General features: G+C 39.0%; 2 protein-coding genes across 7 annotated transcripts in view; both read right to left on the reverse strand.

Moving 5' to 3' along the window:
• Positions 1-15,706, reverse strand: part of LOC103460195 (abl interactor 2-like) — a 33,464-nt gene extending 17,758 nt beyond the window's left edge. For 3 of the 6 annotated variants that reach the window (XM_008402267.2, XM_008402268.2, XM_008402266.2), the window contains exons 1-2: positions 15,553-15,702; positions 1,759-1,926 (exon numbers count right to left, since the gene is read on the reverse strand). In XM_008402267.2, coding sequence (XP_008400489.1) covers positions 1,759-1,926; positions 15,553-15,669 — 285 coding nt within the window. In that variant the 5' untranslated portion in view covers positions 15,670-15,702. Of the gene's footprint in view, positions 1-1,758; positions 1,927-15,552 lie in introns of all 6 variants that reach the window. The other 3 variants (XM_008402272.2, XM_008402269.2, XM_017303201.1) reach the window with 3 other exon arrangements.
• Positions 15,707-16,439: 733 nt separating this feature from the next.
• tmem237a (transmembrane protein 237a) lies at positions 16,440-20,800 on the reverse strand. The gene is made up of 10 exons (XM_017303187.1): positions 20,622-20,800; positions 20,425-20,544; positions 19,874-19,979; positions 18,776-18,930; positions 18,330-18,450; positions 17,778-17,969; positions 17,623-17,696; positions 17,449-17,536; positions 16,986-17,107; positions 16,440-16,653 (listed from the first exon to the last, which is right to left on the reverse strand). The coding sequence occupies exons 1-10, from the start codon at positions 20,689-20,691 to the stop codon at positions 16,586-16,588; spliced, it is 1,116 nt and encodes a 371-aa protein (XP_017158676.1). The 5' UTR covers positions 20,692-20,800; the 3' UTR covers positions 16,440-16,585.
• Between the last annotated feature and the right edge of the window lie 1,782 nt (positions 20,801-22,582).

Here is a 22,582-nt window from a genome sequence, read left to right on the forward strand (position 1 = left end):
TCTGGATCGCTAGTGATGCTTCACACCTATGACTGTACTGGAGGGGGTGCTTACATATTCCAGCTGAGTAACACAATGGGAAATTGTGCTTTATCTCCTCGGATTTGGCATTCATAAAAAAGTGGCGATACTGACTCTTGATGGACACGTTGCAGCGTGACGTCACGCACGCAAGAAGCTGCTAGCTGACGATGACGACCATTGGTTATASCTGTCAAGTTGTCAACATAATGTGTTAAGTCTTAAATGTACATGTGATATATACAAGAAAAAAGGATGCAGTGCTTTGCTATTACTTCTCAACAGTGYGACAACTAGGTAACAAAKTCAGGAAAAAATGTTAATTAAAAAATTATAGCAATGGAAAGAGARGTGGTTTGGTTATGCKAGCTTGACKTTGACAMCCTTAGCATCTAGATGGGCTGTGGAATTTGGTGTGTTTTGGTTCAGTTAAAAAAATAAGAAATGCTGCGACCCACATGTCCTCTCTGACAGATCATCAGGTGTTTAAATTGACTAACCAACCACTGATGTATTCAGACGATCACTTATCAATACTCGCAAAATAAACATCAAGCCTAAAAACATAAAACTGTGATGACAATATCAAGGCCAAAGTACGAGTTTCTTTTAAAATAYGACAATAAAGTCTTAACATAACAAGGGTACAGTCATGTCTTTATGAAAACACCAACATGAATAATAACAAAAAATTAAAATTAAAATGAGGAATGTTGAGCATTTTTCACAGGAAATATTTCACCTTTTAACACATCACCGTCAAATTGTTATCAGCAGCAGAACTTTGAAACGACTGAGGAAACGACTGTGCAGGTCATGTCAGRTCTCAATGACTCTGGAAGCTTTTTTCTCATTAAAATTTCTTTTTTCTCTTAATTTTAAGACGTTTTTCTAGTAAAATTGCATATTTTTTCTAATATTATGTAAYTTTATTCTCATATCAAACAAAAATTCTTGACCTAATACTTTATTGTAGATCTTATTGTTAATCTTAATTACTGAGTTTTAATTCCAGACTGTACCGGAATCTGTTTAAGAGTTTCATCTGCTTARCATAAAATTACAAAAGGTGCTATTTTGAATTTGGAAACAAGTTCCACAAATTTCTACCATATTAAAGAAGCAGCTGATATAAGAACATTTCTTTTAAAAACGACAAAWTGTCTCAATAGAGAAATAGCTTGTACCAAACATGCATCCTAATCATGCTTTTTGCACGCAAATGTAAAGAAAGACAACATGTTTCTGCACTTTAGCCGCTTCTTGATGGCTGTGAATGGTTATTTTGATCATTAAGTACAAAGTTCAGAAATAGATTCAGAGCTGCTCCACTCAGCCTGAGAGAGGCTAACATAAATGAACCTTCATGCATGCATACATGATTATGACATGGTTACACCCACGACTCCTTTTCCTCGGGTAACAGAACCATGTATGGCTTTATTCATCATGTTCTCCAAAAATCAATGTTTCATAAATGCTGCGACATTTCTTTGGTTTCAAAGAAGAACAATAGAGAGAAAATAGAATCGTGCAAATGGAAATTATTGAACTTGTTTTAATTTGCTATTAATTGATTTATATTGTGACAGGCCTAAGTGGGAGTTAAAATGTGTAAACGCTCAAGGAGTATGAATATTTTTAGAAGGCTCCACATATCGATACATACACATAAATKGATATTTCCTATTCGCTTCCTGACTGTGATGTTTTTCACTTCATTTAGCGCCACCAGACCTGTGAGATGTGGTTGACGGAGCTCTCCATGCGGCGGAGCTGCGAGGCCTGGATGTCGAGCATCTGCAGCACATTGTTGGCCAGCGTGTTGATAAGGTAGGCGACGCTGGCCAGAGACTGGGTGGTGTAGCTCTTGGTCTCCTCCAGTGCTTGCTCTTTGTCTGCAGACTGTGGACGGAGGGGACAGGAGACAGATTTGGGACAGGAGTCAGGCAAGACGAACAGCTTAAAAAAAAACAGAACAAAGATAAACTGCAACAAGTCTTTCAAATGATTCAGAAAGTGCAATTAGGAGTTCTAAACATCATAATATAAAATAAATGATAAAGCGCAAAGCATAGAATTACACTGCATAGATCTGCCCTTATGGATCGGTCACATTTGCATCGATACCTGATCTCAAATTCTCTTTCAATATCGGATCGTTGCATCTCTAGATGTATGTAAACTTCTGGTTTCAACTGCTTAGTGCAAATCATCCAAGGTCTGCATGTACATAAACATCAAGGCTGGTGGAGGATGTGTGTGTGTGTCTGACAGCATCCTTAAATTTGGGACCAGGAGAATTTCAGACCATTCTGAGACAACTAATCACTACTTTAACACAAACCTTCAAAACAAAAGCAATAGCTTCAATGTTTCAAGAAATCATGCTGGGTGGATGTTTGGAAAATATATGATGTACAGTCCTCATAAGTACAGAAATACCATCTTTGCGTGTGTGTGTGTGTGTGTGTGTGTGCGTATGTGTGCTCAAGCACAATATAGGTCAGCGCAAATTCATTCATGCCTGAAGTTGACAAGAAACACACTGACACCCAAATGTGTATCTACGTGTGTTTGCGTGCATGTGTGTGTGTGTGCGCAGACGCACAGAGACGAGAAAGATGATAACTGACAACGCAAAAGGAAACACACACACCCAGTTTGTGTCATGACTTCAGATGACCCATTGCCCTACATTCGCAGTCAGACCCCAAATCCACGCTTCTTGAGCCACACCACAGCTCCCGAAAACATTTCAATCTKCCCCGGCTTCTGGTCCTGTCAGTCGCTTTAGGAGCAGCTTCCACTTTCTGCAGGCGAACCGCCAGTGGTGAAGCCAAGTGCTACCTGAGGTCATACAGACACGGGGGCAGTTAAAGCCTTATAATTGGCTGCATTAAAATTCCTCTACGGGTAACAAACGAGCTCGACTGCTCATTAAAATAATCCTGCTCAAACATGGTTGAGATGTTACTGCCAAATATTTCTTTCTCTGTGAATATGCAAGTTCCCTCAATCTCTATGTAGAATTTATGTGAACTAAAAATAAAAAAGCKGCCACTTGATCCCTGTGCTGCTTCCTTCTAACCTCTGGCTGCAGAGAATCTGGAAAGTCACTCCTGGATATGTGCTGAGCTACATTATTATGGTGAGATTTTAACATTGAGTGGGCATGAGGAGAAAATCAAACGATATCATCGTCACAATATTTCACTGTACGATGGAGATGACTCACAGTAGCGGACATCGACACTCTCCTGGTGATTAGTATATATTGGGATGAAGGATGTGGAATTCACAGTGTCCTGCTGCATCAGGCCTGGTTATGTTAYTTTTAGGATGTTTTCACACCTGACAGTCCAGTTCTAATGGGGACCAAAATTACAACATTTGTTGCATCTTCAGCTTTCGCACTTTAGCTGTCGCACTGCTCTGTGTCAAAGAACCAAACCCTTTGAAAAACCTGTTCACCTCCTCGCCTGTGGTGGCGCTGCACCAAGAACCACTGAAAGAAACGACATGGAAGCCTCTAAAAAAAACACTGACCGCAACTGTCCTTCACGAAATGTAAGCAAAAAATGGAGTGGCGTCAGATTTTAGTAGTTGCAGGATTTCTCTATTGTATTTGGTAAAAGACCACAAGCCATTTTTCCTGCTAGTGCTTGTTTTTGTGCGTTTGCTTTGGCTGTATTAACCCAGAATGTTTTGCGCTATGATCCACTTCCTGCTTTTAGAGTGGTCTCCGGTCTGCTTGGCGTTTACATACACATTCGAACCGCACCAGAGCTCACTTTAACCAAAAGATCTGGGTTTTTAGGCGTACCAGAGTTTGAATTTTTGGTCTGTATCAGAGTTTTTCCCCAACGACCCGGAATCTCTGGGCAAAGGAAGTAGAGTTCATTTAAAACAAGCTGAACAAGGCTGGTGTGAATGCACTTTTACAACTTAGATTACTCTCATATTTAAGGATAAACTGACCATCACGGAAATTAGGTTTTCAATGTTCAATAGTGCTCCTAAGTGGTCAAAAAAAGAGAAATATTAATGAAAAAGTAGGAATCATCAGTTTCGATTTCATTTTCAATCATCTGGCATGCTGAGGGGAGTAAAGCACATAGCATAGTGTGAGATGAATTAACACTGAGATAGGTTAATTGGTTAATTGCTACATGTTAGGTAAGAGCTGTGACCCTCGGATGGAAGTTTCTTGACACTTAGTGATCAAACAGTGTGAAATACTTAATAAGACAATGSAGCATTATCTTCTATGTCTCTGTGCCAAACTTAGTTTTAGGCGGTTGGTTGCACTCTTTTGGCTGATAAGTGCATGTCCTCATACAGATGTAATAATAGCAACATGATCTTTTCTCTTTTGAGAAGCTGAAAGTTGGCTGAAAGTACTGCAGTGTGTGATGGGAAAATTTTGGCTGATTTTAGTCCCTAGGCAGAATGTCCTTCCGTAAGATTTATATTTATTTTTACATTCAGGTAAATCTGTAGTGAAGGCTTATGTGTTGTTGAAATTTCTTGTTTGGAATCCTTTAACTGTCTTTCTATCTCAGTTTTTAATTTTGGTCTGCCAAGCTTTTTTTCTTCAACATTTCTATTTCCTTTCCTCCCTAAATTGATGACAACATCCTTACATCTCCTCCACAGCTCCCTCTTTTTCCTATCAGACCTCTAACGTCCCTTTAGCACTGACCTAGTTGGACCGCTGCCTTCTTAGGCCTAAGGCGAGGGCAGACCAACACACACACACACACACATACACACACACGCGCGCACGCACATGTACCGACGTTAATAAACCCAGATTTTTATTTCCAACTAAATTCATATACATGAATCATATTAGATTTACACGGACTCGTGTGCATGCTCTGAATCCTCTGACCTCTTTTTTTTTAATGAAGACATATGTGAGTTTATTAATCACCATCTGGATGTTTCCTGCTGCATTTTTAATGCATATGAGGGCATTTTGGTACATCAAAATACAGCAACAACAAAAAACTACAAAATAAAATATAGATCTTAAATATTAACTTGAAAGGGTCAAACAAGAATTATGAAAAGGTACGAAAAATGGAATCTTGAAGCAAAATAAGGATTAAAAAACTTATCCAAACATCTAGAATTGGATTTTGCTCTACAGCAAATCCAAGTCCTGCATCACACTAATGGAAACTAATTAGAACCTAATTGTTATTATATTGTTTATAATTTATAATGATACTTTTTTTTGTAAGAATTTTGATTTATCATTGTCACGATAAATTCTAATTAATAATGTTTAAAATCCCCTAAAACTGTCCATGATGTCTGGATTATTGCTACTATTTTCTATGTTCAAGGATAGTATCAAGAAATACCAATAAATTCAAAAGTATGACTGAATACAGATACTGTGTTCAGTTTATTGATACAAATCATACTCTTTATGGGAGTGGTGTCCTAAAAAAGTGCAAAGGTGTATTATTTTGCCAAAAGCAGTATTAAGAGTTTATGGGGCTTTGATTGCTCTGCCATGGAGTCACATCAATACAACTAACTAAAAAACTAAATAACAGTTTTCACTGTCACTTTTATTGTTACCAGAACAGCAGAACAAAATATTGTGATAAAAACTTTAAGTCCGTATTGGCCTCCCCTACTCATAGGTGTAAAAAAAAAATCCTTCAGAGATCTGATCTGTTCTTGCTTTTTAGTCACACACCGTTGAATRGGCTGCTCGAAAACATTAAGTTTGTTGGGGGGTTTTGTTTTCAAACCTCTCAGAGGCATAATTGCTGGTTGGCTTTAAACTATTATTCTGCTTYATAACCCACGTGTGCTTGAGATTACAGTAAGTTCGGTAGGCACTAGGCAGATGTTGCTTGGTGGTGTGTTCAAGTGCATCTTCTACCCCACTTACCCTGCYGAAGTGTTGACAATCACCAGAAGCCTACTGGCTGCTTTTACCTTAGAAGGAAAAGTCCCTTGCTCTGCRTGTCACAGAYGGTTTACAGCTCAAATATATGTATACACTATAAAGATTTACTGTTATGGTTTAAGTAAAACACAAACAAGTTTCCAACAGATAAATTCCTCTGTAACAAAGAAATTGAAAACTTTTAAATCAKCCGTTTCTGTTTCTCTGTGCACTACCTCTTTAAATGTAAGTAGAGTCTATATCACAAAACAGCTTTTGTAACTTTTGTTTATTTTGTGAGGTGCTGTAATGATCATGTGGTTAATGGCCTGTGACATCCATTTTCCTCAGACAGAAGAAACGTGTCTGAACAATAAACTCTCGGCCAATGACTGCGCTGCCTGGTTCCTGAAGTTTTCTCTTGTATCAAGATGGTTGGCCATCTTTAAATAACAGAAAAGGCTACATYTTTCTTAAAATGCTACATTTGGAACAACAACCAACCAAATATATTTTAACAACTCCCTGAGTCAGCTGTATTAAGGTGAGAACTAAAGAAGCTTGTCAAGTGTTTATATTTCAAAACAGAACCGCATAAGTGCATTTTGCATCCAACACCGGACCGTTTATTTTTGCTGTTCTGGTATGGCCCTGCCATCTTTGTTTCTGTATCAACTGGCTCCGCWAAAGGATGCCCAGTGCTGCCCTCTTATGAATGGCGGCCAAAATACAACACTAAAAGAAGGTGTGAAAGTATGTCATTACTTAATCAGTTGGAACTACTTTTAATTTAATAAGTCATTAAATCAACACKTAATTGAAAGTTRATTAATTGTTTGCCTCCCTAATAAGAGTGTATTTTGATAAAGACAYCATGTCTTTATAAGATTTAAGAATTGTAAATAGTGTCATGTTATTTGAACTATAGATGTCCTGATTGGTATCAGAGTTCCTGAAGAAACCTGGTCAATGTGTTGGTCTATCATCTGAGTTTTGCTGCCTCCTTCAAACAGTTGAAATATTAGCTAATAAAAGCTAATCACCAACTTAACRAACAAAGAAGGCCACATTTTCTTTAAGAATAGTCCAAACTGAAATGCAAATGTTCAAAGACATAACAGAGGGACWTTAACTAACACTTCAGCTAGCCAACTCTCCTGAATGAAAACATTTATCCTTAAATAGATATCACTTAGCTTATCCATTTAAGAACATTAATGTCTCTGCCATTTTTTTTTTACGATTTGGTGGTTTTTGGAAAAATCTGTGAACACTGAACCATGAATAGGCGCGGGTCTACGGTACTGTCAAAACAAYGAAGGGGGGGAGACAGTGTGATTTGCAAGAAACACAATTTATTTTATTTGTTTGTAACTCTGRATAATAAACATGGAATAGAACATCTCAGAATTCAGCCTGACTCCTCCACCAACAATCAGAGCATCAGTACACACCTCTGACCCATTTTCAGTGGGAGTAATACATTCTCACACTGTCTCAGTGTTATTTTAACAGATGAGGGAGGCTGCTGATCTATAGCACTTGACTTTCCTTTCTCCTTTCCTTGTTATTGCTCCAAGAAAACAGAGCAAAAATAAGGAAAGCACAATATGTTCAAAGGATTTTATTCTAGGAAGGGGCAGTTTTTAGTCTTTTGTTGATCTGTTTTAAGAGAAATGAATATTTCAAAGCTGTTGCACAGTTCTTTCTGGTGGTTTATGGAAACTGTGGTTGTATGCTAACACATCCAAAACAGTCACAGTAGAGCTTTTCCAGAGACACCATACATCACAGGACGACGAAAGGAAACCCACAGACCATTTTTAAAGGGGCAGTATTATCTGTTTTCTGGGCACATAGTGCCATTTTACAGCATAATCAAATAACTATGTTACTTTCAGTTGTTAGAAAAAATGCTACATATGACTTGAAATTTCACATCACAATTTAATGCCTTGAAATTAGGCCTCCGTCTCTATAAAATCTCCTGATCTTTCAGACACTTTACTTTCAGGAAATCATCTCCTCTATTAGCCCTTTAGCAAAGTTTTTACCATCATAGCACTGAGAAGTAGCTCCTMTAATGACCTCCATCAGGTGCTTGCTAATTGTTGCTGGCTAGTCTGAAGGAGCCGAGTGGGGGAGTCATGGGGGAAGGCTGCTCTATGAGGTGGAAGTCCAGAAGCTGGGAAGCTGCAGCTCCGAGGAGGAGCTTCATTTTGAAGGCGGTGTTTTGAACAGCTGAATGGTTTCCATGGAGATCAAAGGATTTCTCAAACATGCATGAAAGAATCAAGGTATGTTTTTGATTAGGGAATAAGATTATAACATGATGAAAAGCTCAAAATAGTTGATTTTACATGATACTGTCCGTTTAACAAGCCTGCAAGTTGGTGGTAAAGAATATATTTATTGAATTTCTTTTTTATTTTCCTCAATTTTAGATCAAATCAGAATACATCAGCGCTTGAAATGAAAGCATCTCACTGAAAAACAAGAACGGATGTGTTACAGATTTCATACACACACCCAGTAATGTMATTTAAAACTTTAGCCGACGCTGTGAGTGGGCTGCATGTGCAGAAAGGAAATATGAATAATAATAAGAGACGGACGGTCATTTATCTATGAGGGGGTTATCACAGATCAGTTCAATACTGAGAATAATCACACAAATGACACTAACCGGCCTGCAAAAGAAGTCAGATTTTCAAACATTTTTATGAGAATCATAAACCCGTGTTGGCCTGCACAACGGTTCGTCCCCAGGGTTTGTCAAAAGTCACAAACCCATCTTTCCAAGCGCTCAGGCGGTTCCGCCCCCGCAGGAGCTGTTCCTGGCATCGGCGCCGAAACTGGAAGGCTGATACTGACTCGACTGGGAACCCAATCGCCATGGTTTCCGAGTCAAAATACACACATGCGCTCACTTTGGGCATCCACAGGCAGCCTCCTGCAGCAGCGTGCCATGTGTTTTCAATGAGCAGTTGGAGGCTGAGCTTCGTTTCAGCTACCTCTGCTGACGAGCTAACCGCTACCAGCTGTGATAGGTCAACATGGCGCAAAGCTACAGGGGGAAGGCATAAGCTCCACGCTGCCCAGTCCGGTACTTTAGGGTTTTTAAGAAAAATAAATGCTGCGTCTCATTGTATTTCACTTACTTTTTAAGCAAATATTTGAATAAGCTGCCTAGATATTCATGGTTTCACTTTAAGAATGGCAGAGATTTGTGTATAATGTAATGAGAGATTCACCGATCTGATATTAATGTCTGAAATTGAAAAACATTCTAGATTGGGTATTGGTGACAATGTGTCTGAGCCAAAAGGGCAGATCTATTCAATCTAATTCTATGCTTTGTGCTCTGAGCAACAAAATGTTTTAATATTTATATAATTGCACTTTCTGAACAATTTGAAAGAAGATTTGTTGCAGTTTATTTTTTTCATGTTTGACCAAGGTAGTAAACCTATTGTTTTTGTCCGTTTCAGTTTTGTTAATAAATTAAAGTTGTGTTGACATGTTGGACCAAGCCTGTGAAGCTTTTGGTGTATTTAAATGTGCTGTACTGCTGAAGAGTTATCAAATAAATTTGTAATTCAGTACATGTATGCCTGTGTTTGGGAAAAAAAAAAGAAACTTTTCAAGTCAACTCAGCACTGTTTTTATGTATCGGATCGGTATCGGCCGATGCTAAACCTTAAATATCGATATTGGCAACTGTAAATTTTAGTTTGACACAAGGCAAAAAATCTAAACTAAAAGACAATCTACTAATTCATTTAAAATGAAAAATATTTAGATTCTTTATTATGGAGAAAAGCCTGGGGGTACTCCACAAGAAACGGGCAGACTTAGATCTTTTGCTGAAATTTTCATTAGAGTAMGAAAACACTATTTGTCAAGCTGGAAATGTTAAGACTCTTATATTGAGTCTTGAAATGATTGAGGCCAAGTTTAAATGCTGTGAGCGTTTCACACGGGGAGAAGCCAAACACAGTTAAGAAGACTRGAGCAGAACAGGATTACGTAACTCATCACATCATCTGATCGCAGCAAAAATATAGGCCAACCAACGAGTTGGTGCTGCTTAGACATGTTTGTATGGATGTTTTAATGCAGTGCTTCCCAATTATTTTCTGTTACGCCCCCCCTAGCAAGAAGAAAACTATTCGCGCCCCCCACTCCCCACTGTGACTATTCGTCTCTGCATAACATTTTATCCTTAACATTAAAGAAAAGAAAAAAAGAAAGCCATATGGTCAAACTTACAAAGAATGACTTTATTAAATCGTGTTTTAAGTGTGCAACAGAAAAGATTTTAAGTGCATCAATACCTGAAATTAAAAATAAATAAATCCTTGTTTAAACTGTAAACATGTTTGACCAACTAATTGYACCATTGCAAAATTAAATCAAATCAATAAATAATATTTAATAATTATAATAACGAATAAACTACAAAAACTAAAAAAATAACTAATTTATATTCAGTTCAGCAACATTAACTCAGGAGCACAATATTTTTAGCACTGCACAATTTGGTAAGCCACCTTATATGATGCTAACAGCGCTCGATGGTTTACTGAAGTAGCCTTCACAAAGCGGGATGACTGTTGGCAATATTCAGCACGTTTTCGCTGAAAAAACTCTAGCAGCTTATCGGCGTGATTGGAGTGTAACGTATTTAAGTGACGCGCTAATTTATTTGCCTTCATGCTGTCCACTGTGAGCATTGTTAGACACAGCAAACACTCCGGTCTTTCCTCTTCTCCAACTGTAGTGACAGTGAAGCCAAGCGCTAAATACGCTTCGTCGTATTTCCTCGTCTTAGCTTTCGGGTGACTTTCYTTTGTCTCATTAYTTTGTCTCTCTCCGCTTTTCTTTTCATCCCTGTTAAAAACTTTTTCATGTTGGRGGTTGTTATGTTGAATAACGGAGGCTRTAGACAGAACGCAGTCAGAGCTTTCTGTTGACTCAACACTGCTAACCAAGGCAAACCTGTTGTCTTGTAAGTCGTAAAATGTTGCACTGTCGCAAACGTGACAAAAGTAACAATGACAGCGCCACTGCCGCCTACTGTAGTGGATGCGCAATTACACTCTATACTAGTACGGCCCAAAAAAAAAAAGCCTGTTCCCCAGGGTCACACGCGCCCCCCCAGGTATCGCACCGTGCCCCACTATTTGAGAACCCCTGTTTTAATGCAAATGAAGACAAACGCAGGAGTAACCAATAGTCAGTTCTTCATAACTGCATATCCATGACACTTACAGCTTGTTTATAGTGGTCCAGCCTCAGCAACACCTTTATAACTATTCAAAGTTTACAGTGAGATTCAGCCTCGAAGCCTGTCGGTTTTCTGCTCTTTAATGTCTGGAGGCTTTACTGTGACAGAGACAGAGACTCAGCCTCCTGGGCTTCACGTTCCTGCTTGTTTCAATGTCCTCAGAAGAAATGAGTGAATCCTGATGAGGTCTGGGTGGCATGCCGTGACTTATGTTATTTTTTTTTTTTTCTGCTTTTCATCTGAATTTTTTTTTTTACTTCCCTCTTTTTGTTTTACTGTTCTCTGTTAAAAATAGTTTGAAAATTAATTTGGATTCAGTTGTTTGGAAAATGACTTAAAATAAATAAATGTATTACATTTGTGTGACTTCTGGCGAAAAAGTGATTTTGCACAAGAAATGTTATCTACTGGAGATTTTGTGGCAAATTAGAACCTGTTGACCTTGATCTTAGCTGAAATCAAGTTATTTTTTAGATGTATTAGAAACATTTTTTTCTAGATAAATAGAAAAGAGAACTATTTAAACCATTTTAATAGTACAATAAAAATAATTATTTCATAAAACCAATAGGCTGACTGCATCATTAAACTCTACAAATACATTAAAAACTGTAATCATTTAAATAAAAATCAGCTAGAGTGGATTACAGAATATATCCTTTACAACCATACAGATGATAGCTCACTAATTGTTATTTTTGTGCATCTAAAAATGTATTTCATAAAACATTTTATCTACAAGCATTTTTTTTAAATAACAGCTGTGTCATAAGCCTGGCGGGCCACCAGGCTTTACTTGCGTCCTGACCAGGCTAAGCATTATTTGTTAATTAATTAATTTATTTTTATTTTTTTATCTTTGCTTATTTAAAGAGTTCATAGTTGCCGTTTAGGAAATGTTAATAATGTCCAATAACACATAATGATATTTTCACATTTTCTGTCACCTTTAAACATGTTTTTTAGAGCCCCTACCGTCGRGCTCAGCAAGTTTTCTGGGGAAAACACTGTATTATAAATACTATTATTACAATTTAGAATTATAGTCTGAATTTTAAAAATCCGCTGATCATTGATTAGGACCAGTCAATCATTAAACTGACCAATTCGCCGATCACTAGTCGACTTCTGGGCATATGTTTAGTTTGTACMATTTTAAAAATGGKGAAGAAACTACTCTACTTGTTTCCCTCGTTAACAACCTTAGTGTGTGGCAATGCAGGCCGATAGGCACTGTAGAGACATGTTCCTGACTGCACTGGTCTACTTGAATGATTTTCTCATTGTATTTCAATGTTTCTTTTGGAGAAGAAACATTTTTAACAGGTGTTCTGTTTTTTTATGTAAGAATTAATGGTTCTTTCAAGAAAAACATCTGAACCTTTTGGYGGCATTTCATTTGAAGAACTTGGTGAGAATGAGTCAAATAATCAGCAGTAATGTCTTGCACAGTTGGTTCTGTAAACATTGCTAAATTAAATAAATCCATAAAAAGGAAACTGCACTACTGATTCCCTGTAAAAGCWGCTCAGCAGAGCTGCTCAAAATGTAAAATCAACAGCAAAAGAATATGTAAACGCTCTGAATTGTAGACGTACGTACTGAATTACTGACGTACAGCTACATCTGTCAATATATATTATGTTTAAGTTTTAACGATTGATTCATTAAACGTCCATTTCTAAAAAAAATATATATAAAACTTACTCCTGTTTACTTGTTAAATAAAAATCGTTAATTCTGGTATTTCTGTAAAATTGCTGGAACGTATGCGTAATCCTGCTAAGACGAAAGCTGCACACGCAGTTTCTCTGCAACGTTTACCTCAAAGTGTCGCCTCAGCGAATCGCTTTTCTTCCACTTTCTCTTGAGTGACAGTGAAACTCACACCCACAGCTGCACAAATGGGATGATTATGAAACGTGGCTGTGAACAGGTGTGCATTTAGAGCCAACTGAGGGAGAACAGTTGTTTATAGCAGCTTTGCTTGCCCACGTACACACACGTGCACGCACGCACGCACGCACGCACACACACACACACACACACACACACACACACACGTTGCAGTCATGATGTCCCTTGTGAAGCGCAGAGGGAGAACGGCAGCCAACCAAAGCTACTGACTTGCCATCTTGAGATGGAATTTACTCATTTATCCGCAAATGAAAAAAACAACAAAATGCCAAATATTACCAAATACAAAGCAGCCCAGCATCCAAAGTAAGCTGGGCTGCTGACAAAATGAGAAAATGACTCACCAGTTAGAATTTATAAAGGAATCAATTAAAAGTCGGTAGAAATGGTCTTGCATGCATAGTTGAAACCAGAAGGAAAAAGGAAACAATGAAAAACAGCAGTTTCTCAAGATCTCAAAGCCATGTCAATGSAATGTTTGCATGGACAGAGAGCAAGAAAATTACTGAATTCATTGCACCAACGAGAATGTAATGTCATATCATGTCATGTAAKGGCATGTTAATTTACATTCTCACTGGTGAGACTGTAAGCTGCTAAAATTTGAAAATAGTGTGAAATTGTAWAAATCTGGCACATACTGCCATCCCTGAAAAAGCCTTGGCCGAGGCTTGCCACTCCGTAGACATTTTTCTAGATCCGGCGCTGCTGACAAGTACTTTGATGTGCTTATGTTGATAGTAAGTGGTTGAATTGGCTGTGCATTACTTTCACTTGCTTTTCTTCACTGTCTAAAGAACATTGTTCCAAATTCGTGGTAGAGAAAAGTCCAATTTCTGTTGTATTAGAAGTAATACAGTCATACACAGTACCTGCGTTTCCATTACAAATTTGCTCAAAACTTTGTCAAAACTCAGCTAATGTCGAAAAAACTGAATTTTTCAATTGCAATGTTTCCATCAAATGAGAAACACAATTAAAATCCCACGTGAATAAGTTTGTGTGATAAGTCATTAAAACACATAAAGTGTCGTCGTCCCTCTTCTACTTCCTGTTGCCTTCTTCTTTGTCTTTTCCTGCAGTAGTAACATCCGGTTGTTGATCAGGTGACTCTTGTGGTGGAGAAAAAAGTGTTTTCATTACAGTTTTACRAAATATCTTAATTTCAATACTGCCGAAAATGCACCTGATCTTCACACTCAACTTTGTTTTTTAATCGGAAAAAAAAAAACGCAAATTTTTTTTTTATTTATTCTAGTATTTCCACTAAGCGAATTGATTTCTCAGAATTCCAATTTGCAAAATTACATGATCAAAGGAAACGCAGCTAGTGAATCACGGTGACTTCTGTCAGCAAAATAACGCAACCTGGCACAAAACAAAAAGGCTTCCAAAAAATGATTTGAGGAGCCCAACAGCGAGCGAGTTTAGAGTGTTGACTTGGCAAACCCAGCATCTGTGGGGATCTTACTGGATAAACAAATCTGATCCACGTCAAGGATCAGACAGCAGATCCTCACAGGCCTTAAAGGATCTGCTGCYAACATCTTGACGCCAGAAACCACAGCACACATTCAGGGGTCTGTGCCTCCAGGGCTCAGGGCTATTAAGATGGTGGTCATAATGTTATGCCAACTCGATGAAAATGTGCAAAGACTGAATCAATGTGTCTGATTAGCAAAGTCTATCTGCAGCATGAAGAATAGGCTTAGTTTTACACACAGGTCTCCTTCTGTATTTTATTTATTTTTGTTTGGTCTGATTAATAATTAATATCCGTAAAATTACTCAAGACTTGCTAAGGACCGGTTAAAATACTTAAAACAGAAACTGTGGTGAATGGTGTACTTTGAGTGAGCTCCTTCCAATTGATAATAAAATACTGTTAATAAAGTCTGATGCTAGACTTCACACATTTTATGTAAACAGTTCACTGCCTGTCTGCAGCTGTCAAACATCACGTAAGAAGCGCTTCATGACATTTTRCGCCTAAAAACAATGTGCTGCTTTATTCGGTGTGTGTGCAATGAGCATGCGCCAGCTTCGTAAGACTAAATGACAACTTTTAACACTTATATCTGTCACATTCCTACAGAAGATTCCCTCAAAAAGACGCACTATAGTGCTCTACAATACCCACTGTAGAAGTTGTATTTTTTGTTAAACTGAAAAATATGTTGCCATTGGTCGTACTGTAGAAGTATAAAGAGCCTGCTTTATTTTGAATACAGTTCTTTTTTTGTGTGTGTGTTTTCCACAGAGAGCTGACAGCAACATAACGGACTGTGTTAGTTATTCCATCACTCCTTTCCATTACCGCCCACTCCCCACCACACAACTGTTCCGTGGGTTTCTTTTTTTTATAAATTAGCACCCTCGGTTTCTTTAAAGAAAAAAAACGCACCCGTACCTGGACATAATTGCTTTCGCAGTATTCCGCTACTCTTTCCAGATTGGTAAAACTGTCCAGTAACGCTCTCCGTCCCGCAGGAATTTCCTCCTCCAGCAGCATCTGTAGCTCCGCCATCTTTACATAGTCCTTACTACTAACGGCTGCGGCTCGCGCTGACTGGATGCATCCTGCTGCATTCCAGGGCTGTGGGAACTTTCACAACTACGACGAGATACCTTGGAAATGCTGGGGAAATGTTTTATAAGGGCCATTTTTTGCCCGTGAAATTACTTCTTTCGACCCCTTACCATGAGTCAAGAATTGTAAAATTAATAAATAAACATAAAAAACTGTAAATTGTATGTTTTTCTTTTAGTAAGGTGGCAACAGTCCAAATTCTTTTTAATGTTTTCGATCTTTAATGACATGCAAATGTAATAGTTTTGGCCCCCTGACATACTTTTGGGTGGGTATGAGTGTGTGTATTATGGTTGTTTTTTTATTACGTTTTTTATTGTATTTACGGCTGTAATCACAGCTAATTTGTAGAATATATTAAATCATAAACAACCATAACTTACAGCACAAAACTTCTGTCTTAAGTTATGCGAGTTTTGCATTTTGGACACTTTAAAACAAAATCCTAAAGAAACACATCTTACTTTGATATCAATACAGAATGTGAGATATTATTCCATCACTTCTAGTTTTCACTGATTTAGCTACAGTCTAAAAGCACAGGTTAAGCATATCTTGACTATTTTTGCAGACGTGCAAATTAGTGTGCTTCTTTTCTTTGAATTAAGAAAATCAAAATATTTTACATAAGACTGTAAAATTGTTTAACCTCAAAACTGTTTGGTTCAGATTCACCTGCAGTCAAACACTCTCAATCCACACAGCAGTTACTGTACATAAACCCATTTATTCATTTACAAAATAACATTTAGCAAACAAATAATACATATTTACTTGTACAAAATCATACATCAAATAACCATTGTATTTTTAGTCTAGCACACGGGCTGACAGATATTCAACACGTCTGGTTTTAGGCAGGGATGTCCAGGTTTTCATCTCCTCTAGGGAAACTCTCCACCTCCATCGTCATCAAAAATTCTGCTCACACACAAAAAAAACAAAATCATTTTGAGTATTGGGTTCATTGCGACCAAGCCGTATATAATAAGACCTTTAGTGCCATCTAGTGGTAGAACGAAAAACGCCATGATGATGAGCAATTATATGATGTGCTAAAAGATGACAGAAAAAAATCTCTTTGTATTCTCGCAGCATACATTGCAAGGGGGCTTCATTTTATCCGTTTTTTAAATTATTATTATTAATATTATTTCAATATCAAAGTAAGACCAGCTCTTAAGAAATGCATGTAATACGGGAAAAAAATGCAATTAATAACAGATTTTATTCTGGATGTTTTCCAGGCTTACCTTCTGTGTAGTCGATGTCTGGCCGCGTGGACACAACAGCCCATGCCACGCCCACCAACAGTGCCACCACCAGGTTGACCACGATCCACGGCCGCAAGATCTGCTGCTCGGAGCCTGGAGGCCTGCAAGTAAAAAAATCATTAAAAATCAAGTCGGTTTTCAAAAAGGATGAAATCCGCTCTGAGAAATGTAGCTCAGTGGGAGCGGAACTGCATAAGAAGGCGACGGCCAGGCTAGGTTTTATTTATCATTACTGAAAACCCCTTTTTCAAAGTTTACACAGGATTCCAGTGGGTTTGCAAAAACTCACATTCTGAACCACACCACCCATTGGTCACTTTAGTTGGTAACAACTGTTCAATTTATCATCACAAAAACCATTACAATAGTCTTTTTTTCAATTTTTTTTTTAGATTATTTTGAAAAACGCTGAAGTCAAGTGAAAAACAACAACAGATCTCACCACAGAGTCTCGTTGGCCGTAGGGTAAAGGTTGATGCGGTCGCTGGTCATCTGCTGGCTGAGGGACAGTATCAGGGCTATGAAATATACTGGATACACACAGAGACGGCATGAAAACATTGTCATCATCTCCACCACCGTCGTAATCGTCATCAGACATTCGTGAAAGTCTTACGGAAGGAAGCCACGGCCACCGGGTCCAGAGTGAGGAAGCCTCTCAGGGCCATGGACGTCTTGGCCAGGTTGACCCTACGACGATACGCCCAACTTCACATGTTATTCTCATACAGAAACGTAAATCTCGGAGGTGTTGTTTTTGCCCGCAGAGACCTGTCGAATGCGGACACGGTGCTGATGGCCAGCAGCAGGTAGAGCAGAGACTGAGCCGGGTAGGCCAGAGGGTGGTACTGCTGCAGCAGGTTGTGCAGCGTGGTCATCTGCTCGCCGGCCAGCACGTACACGACGATGATGTTCCACACCGCGTAGCCAGCCAGGAACCCATGAGAGAACAGACCGACCACCCTGCAGGTGGAAGACACACGACCGCATTTATGTGGTTAATTTATAGACCTACTGTTGCTTCGTGAGCGGGTTGCCTGSATTGCTCGTTTCTGGTTTTCCATCGGTAGCGGACACCAAGCGGTCTCTTTCAGAGGATGATAGTGGTTTAAATATGAACTTATTGCTACAAAAATATTCTTCAGTGCGTTAGTCAGTGGACATGTCTTCCAGAGAGAGGTTCAGTTTCCCTTTTCTACCCCTAAGCCCCACTGTAGCTTTGTCATAACAACGTAGCAAACAGCTTCGGATATGTAAAGTGAGGAGGAGCTGATATCATGCTACATGCTTGTTTTGGCTGAGCGCTCACACGCCTCAACGAACCTGAAGCCGTTGTGAACCTTCAGAGAGACGTCCCTGGTGGTCCAGATCTGCCTGGGGTCCATGTAGTCCTCAGTCAGCTCCGAGTGCCGGAGATGCTCCACTCGGTCGGCCTGGAAACGCCCTGCGCACACACACGGGTTACCCTCACACACAAAGACCAACACGTTCTGGAGACGTCTGCAGAAACTACCTTGGAAACGTTGTTGTGCCAAAGTTCTGGGTCAACCCTAAATTAAATTCAAATTCAAAGAACACTTTATTGATCCCAAAGGAAAACTAAACGCTGTTGTAGCTCATGTTAATTCATATTATTCTAAGAGTTACTAGTGATGAAGATCTCAATTGATGTAAACCAGTTGTTTGAAATGAGAAAAATGTCTTGACTTTTTCAATGAAAAATTGAAAGAGGAACTCCAACACCTTTCACATATCAGATTCCCACTCACGGTTCCTCTCCACAAAAACTTTGCCGACCGGCTGGCTGTGTCCGTGCGGGGCGGAGAACAGGGAATGCTGCGGGATGGGAGACTGAGCGTCAGTGATGATGTCTTCGTCTTCGGCTTCCAGATCGTTGCTGTAGTGCTCTGTCGCCTTCGCCTTCCTGTCACGGGAGAAAACAAAGAGGAATTTGAAAGAGAAAGTAACCAGAAACCAGCAAACTATTAATAACCGTAGAAAAATGTGAAGACAAGCGAAGCAGTTCCAGCTCAGAAAGACGAACTGCGAAACATAAACGTCACGACGATGGATGAAGGCCACTGCAGATAGAAAATCAGAAAGGAGTACATTTCCACAAAAATACTCAGAAATGTTGTGATCAATTCTGAAATTTCTTAGAAAAAAACTTGGAAATTTCTGAAAAGTTGAAAATTTGCACACAAAAACAATCCCTCGTATTTTATGATTAATCTCAGAAATTTTCTAGAAAAATACCGGGAAACTTCTTGCTTTTAAAAGTAAAAACTTTTTGACTTAGGAAATTTCTGAGTTTCAAAAGTCAAAATCTTTCTAGAGGATACTTACAAATTTCTTATTTTCAAAAGTCTAACATTTTTTACTTTTGAAACTGACAGATAATTTATGAAATTATTCTAAAAATTAATGAGATTTTTTGGTGAAAATCCTACTTCTTTTTTTCAGTCTACAACGGCCCTAATATACGTCATTGCAAAATGTTGAAAACTCTTTCAACATTTTATTATTTGAATCAGATTCGATTTTTTAAAATTATTAATAAACAATAGTCAAAGATAATGTTTTCAACCAAAACAAACAACTATTTCAGGGATTTACATTTTTGAAACGGCTCTGGGTAAAAGTCAGCTCACAGTTGCTTCATGTTAGTCAGTCAGAGTCTCGTTTAACTTGTAATCAATGCATTTCTTACTCAGTTCATTCTTACTGTATTTATAATTGAAGCTGCTCAGTTGTTCTCACTTCCATATTCACTCGTTGTTTGATTTTAATCAGTAACTCTTGAACTTCCTCTGCTGCCGTCAGATCAGTCTGATGTTTTACATCCTGCTGCAGTTACTGGTACTTACTTCTTCCTTTTTGTCTTCCTGGTGACGGCGACAGTCATCTCCTCTCCTTCCCCGTCTGCCTCGGCCGTGTTGCCGTTTGGTACATCCCCGTGCTCCGTTTCCTGATCTGTCCGAGTGACACACAGCCACACAGTCTCTGTGACAGACACTCTGCTCAGTTCATCATGCCTTGAGGAGGGCCTCAGCGCTGTCAATCACCCTTGTGTACCTCTGCCCCCTTTCTCTCTGCTACTCTACGGCGAGTTCTTGTCATGAACGCTAATGCGAGTTGGCATAGCCACAAATGACAGCGGATACATGGTTTTCCTGGAATGGTAATTGGCTTCTCCGCTATTAGCACATTTAGTATCATGTATACAAGCGTGATTGACAGCGCTAAGACCTACCTCTTAGCTCTGATTCAAGACGGGTCGGGTGGGTAGAACAAATAGATTCTTTCAAAGATTATGTTTAAAAAAAAGCACTCATTTTTGGAAGTTTCATACTGCAGCTTTAAAGATTAATGATTCCAACCCAGCAGCTGCTGCCTCTTTCACTGTAAACGTTCATACCAATAGTTGACGCCTTTTTCTTCTTCTTCTTCTTGTGCGGCGCTGCGTCGTGCAGATCCGGGGTCAGGTGGTCTCTGCTGTCGGAGTTACTCCTGTCCTCCATCTCCACCTCCAGCCCCGCTGCAGCACAAAGCACGGCGTGAAGCAACAGCACAGCAGGCGAGCGGGTGGAGCCGCTGCAGGTGGAGCCCGCTCACCTTCGCCCTGCTCCTCTACCTCAGTCACCTCCTTCTTCGCTTTCTTCTTCTTGCTCTTCACTGTCGGCATGGCGACGTCTCCCTCCCTGCAAAGCTCAAGATTTCAGGGTGAACGCCGCCGGAGGTGCGCGAGGACCGCGTCGCGAGCTCGCCACGTCTCCAGGAGTAATTTAGGTCACTAGATGATCGTTTAATGGGGATTTCGAAGGCGGCCGGGCGGTGCTGCAAGTTAGAGATAACTGGATTAGCCGGAGGACAGGTGGCGGGGCAACGCTTTAGGAAACAGATCAAAAAGCACGAAGCATGCAGCTTCCCACCAGGGTTAGTTTCATGTACCTATCAGTTCCATCTGCCGATGTCTTTAAAGGGGCAGTATTGTGTATTTTCCAGTCACGTAGAGTAGCTTAATAAGACAATCAATTAGCTATGAAGTTGCTGTAAATTTCAAACAAGACTTAAAAGAAATTTGACTTTGTATTTGAACGTCTGGAAGCTGGGCCTCTGTCTCTTTAAGAAACTCCTGCTCTGTCTGAAACTCCGCCTTCAGGGAGTCATCACAACGTGTCATCACAACGTTAAAAGGTTAAAGTTGTTAACAAAGGGTCAACAACATTAACCCTTTAATGTTAAGCTCAGCAGATTTGCATTTCCAGCAGATGCTTGCTAATTGCTGCCGACTAGTCTGAAGGAGCTGAGTGGAGGAATCGCAGGGGAGGWGAGCTCTGTAAGAAGGAAGCTTGGAGAGCTGAATGGTTGCCATAGAAATGAAAGGATTTTTCAAACACGCATGAAAGAATCAAGGCAACACTGCAGATTTTTGATGAGGGAATAGCATCACAACATGATGGAAAGTTCAAAAAAGCCATAATTACGTACCACTGCCCCATTTCACAATTGATTATTCTAAAGTCAAGTCTCAGGTCTATCTGTCCGARTCTAGTCTTAAATCTCTGATGCCTGATGAAATTCTAGCTCTCTTGTCCACCTCCAACACCGCAGTACTGTCAGAGTCCAGAGCCCTTTAGTTAACACACCAACATCTGACAAACATGTTTGTCATTTAAAAAATAAAATAAAATTCTAAAAACGTATGTTTTCATCTTCAGTAAAGTGTTAAAGTGTGACATTTACCCTAGAAGTAGTGTCTAAAAATCATGTTCAGAAAATATGAATTAAAAACAGATTAACACTTGTTTGTGTTGATCTCTTTTTACAAGCTAATCAATCACATTTTTTCCTCCACACTGCAAAAAACAYAAAATCTTACCATTTTTATTATTATTCTAGTTTCTAGTGCAAATATCTTGGTACACTTGAAATAAGACAAAACTAACTTACAGTTATGTTTTCAGCAAAATATATGAGCTTGTTTTTGGTAAGTAATTCATCAATATTGATGAAAAAGAACAAGTTTTGCTGGCCAATTATTTCAGTTATAACCAGACATTTTTCCCTGTTATAAGTGAACTAATCTGCCAGTTGAACTAGTGCTGACATGGCAGAGCCTGTAGTTTACACACTGCTTTTACATGGGAGAGAGATTCCCAATAAGATTTGAGCTGTAAACCATGAGATTGTCAGACTTGAATGTTTGGAGTCCAAGTCGAGTGTGAAGTCTTTGTTTGAAAAAAAAAAAAAGAAAGTCATGATCATGGCATCAAATTTAGTCTTTAACTCTGGCATAAACACCATCACACCCAGTGAATTTATTTATTTTCATTAAGGTTATGCTACTGTGAGACTCTTATGCCAGTCCATAYCTAGCAACATTTGATCAGGCAAAACTTGAAAACTCTGTAACTGTTTTAGGGATTGGAAATTAAAGGACGTTCTGATAAAAATCTTGTAGTGGTATTAACATTACAAAAAAAAAAAAAATGCTTGTGTATGCTCACCTGAAGCGCTGAGTGTCTGTAGAGATAAAATCCTGCAGTTGGTCCCTCTGTGTGTTTGATCTTATC

This window comes from Poecilia reticulata, unplaced genomic scaffold (genome assembly GCF_000633615.1).
Source record: "Poecilia reticulata strain Guanapo unplaced genomic scaffold, Guppy_female_1.0+MT scaffold_207, whole genome shotgun sequence".
NCBI classification, from domain to species: Eukaryota; Metazoa; Chordata; class Actinopteri; order Cyprinodontiformes; family Poeciliidae; genus Poecilia; species Poecilia reticulata.